General features: G+C 41.1%; 1 protein-coding gene across 4 annotated transcripts in view; it reads right to left on the bottom strand.

Annotated features, from left to right (window-relative positions):
* Positions 1-1127: 1127 nt before the first annotated feature.
* LOC127626368 (tRNA-splicing endonuclease subunit Sen2-like) overlaps positions 1128-8071 on the bottom strand; it is a 31810-nt gene continuing 24866 nt past the window's right edge. The window contains exons 10-11 of one of the 4 annotated variants that reach the window (XM_052102107.1): positions 1472-1561; positions 1128-1400 (exon numbers count right to left, since the gene is read on the bottom strand). In XM_052102107.1, the coding sequence (XP_051958067.1) occupies positions 1341-1400; positions 1472-1561 (150 nt within the window). In that variant the 3' untranslated portion in view covers positions 1128-1340. Of the gene's footprint in view, positions 1401-1471; positions 1562-8071 lie in introns of those variants that run through there. The other 3 variants (XR_007968442.1, XM_052102109.1, XM_052102108.1) reach the window with 3 other exon arrangements.

The following is an 8071-nucleotide window of genomic DNA, read 5'->3' as shown; positions in this document are numbered from 1 at the left end:
ACATCACTTCAGTCTATTATGATGGACTTCAGAGGATTAATTTATGCCAACTCCAACCTGCATCACCTGTCTATTGATGGACTACGATCTTGAAATGGAATGCATAGACTAACTATTGCCAACAAAAGCCTTCATCAGCCAATTAACAAGGACAATTGCATCTATGTGAACTTCTGCAATTAATCAAGATGGACTTCAAAGACATTGGTCATTAATCTTACAGTTCAAACACAATCAATGTTTAAACACTGACCCTTAACCCTTACTTAGTTTAATAATTTTAAACCATGATTTTAACTATACATAAGTAATATTGGCATTATATTCATGATGTTAGTCAGAGGGGAACTGGCCCCCACAGTGAGTCTGGTTTCTCCCAAGGTTATTTTTCTCTATTAATCTACATCTTATGGAGTTTTGTGTTCCTTGCCACAGTCGCCTACAGCTTTCTCACTGGGGTTATTAATACAATTATTTAATTATTTTTAAACACAATTAAGAATCGTATTTTATCTAAATTACACAATGATGATTCATCGACTTTATAGACATTACAGTTTTATCGTCTGTTAATGCTGATCTTCTGTAAAGCTGCTTTGAAACGATGTGTGTTGTGAAAGGCGCTATACAAATAAAATTGACTTGACGCCCACGCAGACTTCAACACTTGATAGTAAAAATCAAAAGGTAATATTTTTTTTATCATAATTTTGAGTAGAAAATGAACTTCACGTTTGTTCACTTCACAAAACAAGAAGTTACCAAAAATAACAGCAAAATCAACAATAAAAATGGCGTAAACAAACTCCCAAACAGTGAAACCATACAAGCTCATTAATTATTTAAGCCCGATGCATGCTGGGAACACCAACTTTGAAAAGTCAAATGTACTTATTTTATATACCTGTGAAATTTACTCAGATTTGCGAATAAAGATTTTCTACTTTAAGATTGATGCATGATGATGCATTGTAAAGATAAACAATCATGAATAATATTTACAAGCTAGAGCATGAATTTAAGTACAATTACAAAAGTTCAAACGTATTATTTAGTGTAGATAGTACTTAATCTTTTCTGCTTTAATTTACTTCACAAGTTATCCTATTTTCTTCAGTGATGAGCTCATGTATATTTAAAATCAAGTAAAATGTAATTATCACCTTTTGACTACTACTTTTGCCATATAACTCAAAACATACAAGGACATTGTTTAACAAAATCAATGAATATTATTAAAGAAAATAAACAGATATTATTATTTTACTGAGCTTTATTCACTTCAAAATAAAAATGTCAGGAATGGAAAAGGAATGCTGGCTTGGAAATGGAGTGAATGTCTAAATTTCCTCCTGTTCAGTTCGTTCTTTGGAGGAGACCCATCTGCTCACGATTACTTCCTGCAACAACAAAAACAATGTCAGAGATCCAGAAAGCAACAGGAAACTTAAAACACTGTCTGTACTCACACCTGTACTGTTAATCTCTTTACACATTCTGGGGAGGACAGCATGTCTTCTGTCATATCTGATGGGGTGATGATGTAGCAAAGCATTAATTCCTGTACAGTAACACATCCATCAGTCAATTAGAAAGAACATTTGATTATTCCTGTATTTAAGAAAGTATATAGACTTAAACGCATTCTGTGCCACTAGCAACACTAAACACAATTGCAAAAATATTGTTTTCAAACAGTTTTCCTGAACACTAATGGTGTAAAAATGGGGTATGCAATGCATATGGGCACCACGCAAAGGGGGGCATCGAATCAACCCCAATAGGGGGTGCTCAGACAGCAAAACCTTCAAGGGAGTCCCTCCGCTGGTCAGACGACAAAACCTTCAGGGGGGCGCCAAAGTTCTCATATTGTATAATAAATGGGTAGCTGTGCCCATGCCGGACAGTACCCTTGTCTACCGTTGGTCTGTTAAACAGGTAAACGGATAACACCATCAGTGTTGTATAAAGTATCCATTTGTAGAGTATAATCAGTAGAAGTATTAAAGTAACTGATATTACATTTACTCAAGTATCAAAAGTACATGTAAATGCATAAATTACGGAACAGTTCATTAAACCCATGGCGACTTATTTGATTGGTGGTGCTTATCATTTACTCACCCTCATGCCCAATGTTTTTGACTTTCTTTTTATCTGCAGAACACATAAAAAGATTTTTAGAAGAATATTTCAGCTCTATAGGTCAATTCAAAGCAAGTGAATGGTGGCCAGACATTTAAATCTATGAAAAGCACATTAAGGGAGCAAAAAGTTATCAATACTACAGTGATTAAATCCATGTCCTCTGAAGCAATTTGGTTGGTTTTGGGTGAGAACAAACCAAATTGTAACTAATTTTCACTGAATAACTTGCCTTTGCAATCTCTAGGCATGATCATGATTTCAAGCTTGATTCTTAGCCTTAGATGGCGCTATAGAAGGTGTAATCGATGCTTGAAAGCCTGATCGCCAAGGAGACAGCTAATGTCAAGATTTATAGTCGAAAAAGGAGTTAAAACCAATTGGATCTGTTCAGAAGATAATCTTATGGATTACACTTATGCTGCATTTATTTGCTATTTTGAGCTTCAAAATTCTGGCCACCATTCACATTGAATTGACTTATATAACAGCGATATTTTTCTGAAAATCTTTTTTTGTTTGTGTTCTGGAGAAACAAAATGAAAGTCATTGTAGCATCTGGACCAATCAGACACACAATTATTCATTATTTAATGAATAAGCCAAAAGATGTCTCAAGACTGTAACAAGCAAAGGTCCAAGTAGGCTCAAGCCAACTCTGTTATGTCTGTTCCCCCACTGATCATTATCAAGCCTTTACAATGACTTTGCTGCCACTGGACCAGCAAAGACTGGACCCCAGTGACTGGACCCAAGCGGGAGGAGTTAGCTACATGTCAGAGCAATCTTTCCCCCATAAGAAATGGACTCAAAGCCCAGACTTTTCTTCATTAAATTATAGACAAACTGTCTATAATTTCACATGTGTATCCCAAAGACATTGTGTCTAGGATCATTACAGTCTTGTAAAATGTATGTATACTGTTTTATGCATGACTTATGATAATAAAATTTAGTTTCATGTTTCCTACCAAATTAATCCTTGTGTGAAATCCTGCACAATGGTATATATATAATTCTGACAGCATGCATTTCATGCATGCTTTATTAATCAGAGCATAAAGGGGCTTAAACTAACCCCAATCATGCAAATGACTCAGTTTCCAAACAAAGGAAAATTTCCCACTTGAAAATGGCACCTTTCTCATTGGTCAAGCCAGACTCAAGAGGAGGGACCTCCAGCAGAAGTTAAAAGACACCTTTTTCCACCTCTAACCCCCCCTCGGTTCTTTCCCCTGACTCTCTGCTGCGGTTCGTGTGGGTCCGACCATGAGGCCGGTAGGCCTCAACAACCCATGTGCCATTTGAACACCATTGTCTCGAGGAACCACCAATACGTTCTACTGCGACTGAATCCGGGCTCAGCCAAGGCAATTGCAATATCGTACCAGTAGCTAACTGAACCTATGTTTAGTATAAGAGGTAAATCCCTTTGTAACAAAAGGTGCTTTTAAATTAAGAGCTCAATGGTTCTCTCAGATGGTCAAAAATAACTCCTTTCATAACTGCATTTCCCCTATTCTGTCCAGTTTCATTTTATTTTCCCTTTCCCATGTATGAGTGTTTTCGTGTGTACGTTTTTGTTTAGATTAGTTATGTGTTCGTATTTTATTTAAATAAACTTTTGTATACATTCTTGCGAGTTGATTCTGGTCTGCTTGTAAATCAATGTAAATTTAACAATTCGATCTCAGCGCCATGCTAAGAAAGAGTAATTTTTGTGTGGCCACGAAAAATATCCTTTCTGAGAATTGATAGACGATCAATAATGAGTGTTTGCTGGACGAACATATAAATTGATTGTAATATTAATTCAGCTACATCAAGTTGATTCTATTAACCGATCCAAATGTTCATAATTAATTATAACGAGTTATGATTAATTATTCATGTTTCCCTTTTAAAGATATTTTTGACTGTGGTATATTTTGATAAATAATCTCATCCCTGTTTCTAAAAGATTTAGCTTCAAAGCTATACCTATATGTGTAATATTATTGTCAATAAGCCATGAGAATAATATTACTCCAATAAGAGAATTAATCATAATTCTCTTATTAAAGCTAATTCCCTACAGTAGAAATTGTGAGCTGATGCAAGCTACTCACAAGCCCCCGGCTGAGCGCCACTACGTTGGAGTTTACCCCGGTGGACGAGAGGGTCGCCTCCCTACACCTACGGGTTGTGGGGGGGGGGGAACTCTGACTGTTGTCTGTGCATATGCACCGAACAGCAGTTCAGAGTATTAAATCGGGCCTTCTTGGAGACCCTGAATGGAGTCCTGAATAGGGCCCCAGTAGGGGACTCCATAGTGATGCTGGGTGACTTCAACGCACACGTGGGCAATTTTCAAAGCTTCCATTGCCGTAGCCGCGGTGGAGAGCTGCGGCCTCAAGGTTTTAGGTGCCGCAAGGGGCGGTAACCTTCGAACACCTGGTGGACACTGGTGGTCAGGGAAGCCGTCCGACTGAAGAAAGAGGCCTTTCCGGGATTTGTTGTCCCGGAGGTCTCCGGAGGCAGTTGCAAGGTACCGACAGGCCCGAAGGGCTGCGGCCTCGGCCATGAAGGAGGCAAAGCAGTGGGTGTGGGAAAAGTTAGGAGAAGCCATGGAGAAGGACTTTCGGTCCGCACCAAAGTGCTTCTGGAAAACCGTCCGCCACCTTAGGAGGGGGAAACGGGGAACCATCCAAGCTCTATACAGAAAAGATGGGATGCTGTTGACCTCAACCGAGGAGGTTATTGGGCGGTGGAAGGAACACTTTGAAGAACTCCTAAATCCCAACACACCCTCTATGCTAGAGGCAGAGCCGGAGGCTGATGGGGGATCAGATTCTATTTCCCTGGGGGAGGTTACTGAGGTAGTCAAACAACTCCGCAGTGGCAAAGCCCCGGGGATTGATGAGATCCGAACAGAAATGCTGAAAGCTTTGGATGTGGAGGGGGTGTCATGGATGACACGCCTCTTCAACATTGCGTGGAAATCTGTGACAGTGCCTAAGGAGTGGCAGAATGGGGTGGTGGTTCCCCTCTTCAAAAAGGGGGATCAGAGAGTGTGTGCCAACTACAGGGGTATCACACTTCTCAGCCTCCCTGGTAAAGTTTACTCCAAGATGCTGGAGAGGAGGGTTTGGCCGATTGTCGAACCTCGGATTGAAGAGGAACAATGCGGTTTTCGTCCTGGCCGTGGAACGACGGACCAGATCTTTACTCTCGCAAGGATCCTGAAGGGGGCCTGGGAGTATACCCATCCGGTCTACATGTGTTTTGTGGATCTGGAGAAGGCGTATAACCGGGTCCCCTGGGAGAGACTGTGGGAGGTGCTGTGGGAGTACGAGGTGGGGGGGTCCCTTCTTAGGGCGATCCAATCCCTGTACGTCCAAAGCGAGAGCTGTTTCCGGGTCCTCGGCACGAAGTCGAGTTCATTCCATGTAGGGGTTGGTCTCCGCCAAGGCTGCGCTTTGTCACCTATCGTGTTTGTGATATTCATGGGCAGGATATCGAGGCGTAGTCGGGGTGGGGAAGGTGTGCGGTTCGGTGGGCTGGGGATCTCATTGCGGCTTTTTGCAGATGATGTTGTCTTCATGTCATCATCGGTCCGTGACCTTGAGCTCTCACTGGATCGCTTGGCAGTCGAGTGTGAAGCAGCTGGGATGAGGTTTAGCACCTCTAAATCTGAGGCCATGGTTCTCAGCAGGAAACCGATGGAGTGCGTACTCCAGGTAGGGAATAAGGTATTGCCCCAAGTGAAAGAATTCAAGTACCTCGGGGTCTTGTATATAACAATGGAGCGGGAGGTTGGCCGGAGAATCGGGGCAGCGGGGGCGGTATTGCACTCGCTCTATCGCACCGTTGTCACGAAAAGAGAGCTGAGCCGAAAGGCAAAGCTCTCGATCTACCGGTCAATTTTTGTTCCTACCCTCACCTATGGTCATGAAGGCTGGGTCATGACCGAAAGAACTAGGTCGCGAGTACAAGCGGCCGAAATGGGCTTCCTCAGAAGGGTGGCGTGCTTCTCCTTTAGAGATAGGGTGAGGAGCTCAGTCATCCGTGAGGAGCTCGGAGTAGAGCCGCTGCTCCTTTGCGTCGAAAGGAGTCAGTTGAGGTGGTTTGGGCATCTGGTAAGGATGCCCCCTGGCCGCCTCCCTAGGGAGGTGTTTCAGGCACGTCCAGCTGGGAGGAGGCCTCGGGGAAGACCCAGGATTAGGTGGAGAGATTACATCTCCACACTGGCCTGGGAACGCCTCGGGGTCCCCCAGTCAGAGCTGGTTAATGTGGCTTGGGATAGGGAAGTTTGGGGCCCCCTGCTGGAGCAGCTGCCCCCGCGACCCAACTTCGGATAAGCGGTTGAAGATGGATGGATGGATAAATTATAACGGTTGTCAAATGCGACTGATTCCATCATAAATGTCCTTACATAGTTATGTAGAAATAAGACCGTTTAATTTAATTCCTAGCTCACACATACTAGAAACAATGGTAATGTACACAACACTTTAACCCCTACAGTGTATGTTTATCACCAAATTTGCTACATATATTGGTGTGAGAATCTGGGCACTTTAACTGATTACTTTTATTTGTGCATTGTGATTCAGATTCGTGATTCACAAAACGAATCATTCAGACCACTGTTTGAATCTTTTTGTTCAGTTCAAAGGAATCAAATTTAAAATGTTAGACTCTTTTGATTCTTTTAACGAATCACACATCACTATCGCCGATCTGGATGCATTTTTACACAAACAGCTGCTATTTTTTTGCTATGTTCAGTCGCAGGGGTCGAGAAATTAATTCAATTCGGTATCAATTTTATCTTCAAAATGTAGTGAAGTGAACATAAAAGTCCAAAGAAATATTTATACTTAAAGTAGGAAAATGTAAAAACTGAAAATAAATTATTTGAACTTCTACTATACACCTCTGAATGCCATAGACCCTTTTTTACATATCTGTGTTTGGAATGCGGAAGTAAACGATAGCAGGTTAAACTTGTATTGTGCTAAATGGGAGACCACAGCAAATATAATTTTTCCCAACCCGTTTGCTCCAGACAGCAAAATAAAAAATAAATACAAACAAATCCACTATTATGCTTTCACAGCTTTCCAAAAGAAGAAAAAATTTGAGCGTGGATTACAGCAGTCAGAAGAGAGAAACATGCCAAATTATTTGTCATTGCAGCTGTGGTCACTCGTTTTAAAAAAAAAACGTATTTCAGGGTAATATCCTTTACATATTACCCTGAAATAAGTTTTTTAAAAACGTAATGTACAGTCAGCTGGATGTTATCGCAAAATAAACCCGACAGGGTGATCAGGTCTTGTATCACACTGAAGGGGTTTATTTTGCAATAACAACCGGCTGACTTTACAGTACATTATCCAGCTTATTACACAGTTACTAGCCATATAAATTAATATATGTAAATAAAATACAGTTTTACATTGAAATGAACCAATTATGTGAGAAGAAATAAATTGCTAAACAGCCTAATTCCACCTCCAGTTTGTGTCCTAGTTCTGTTGGTGTTTATTTTGCAAATACATTGTTGTTCAAGGAATAAGTCTGATGAATAAATGAATATTTTCCCTTAAGTCATGTCAGTGCAAACTTGTTTTGAGCTGATCCACGGTGCATTCAGATGCCACAACTTAAAAGGCGCATTTTGATACATCTTGAATGGAATAGTTTTTAATGCAACCAAAGAAAAAATCTTTGTAGAGTCAACCTATGGAAGGCTGCTGGATCAGTCAACATTCCTGGCAGAGTGCTTAGAGGATGTGCAGACCAACTGGCAGATGTTCTTACCGACATCTTCAACATCTCTCTGAGTAGCGCAGTCGTTCCAACATGCTTCAAGGCCACCACAAATCGTCCCCATGCCAAAGAAGTCTTCAGGGTCCTGCCTCAATGACTACCGTCCCGT

Source organism: Xyrauchen texanus, chromosome 32 (assembly GCF_025860055.1).
Source record: "Xyrauchen texanus isolate HMW12.3.18 chromosome 32, RBS_HiC_50CHRs, whole genome shotgun sequence".
Classification (NCBI taxonomy): Eukaryota; Metazoa; Chordata; class Actinopteri; order Cypriniformes; family Catostomidae; genus Xyrauchen; species Xyrauchen texanus.
This window is presented reverse-complemented; position numbering and strand designations above follow the sequence as displayed.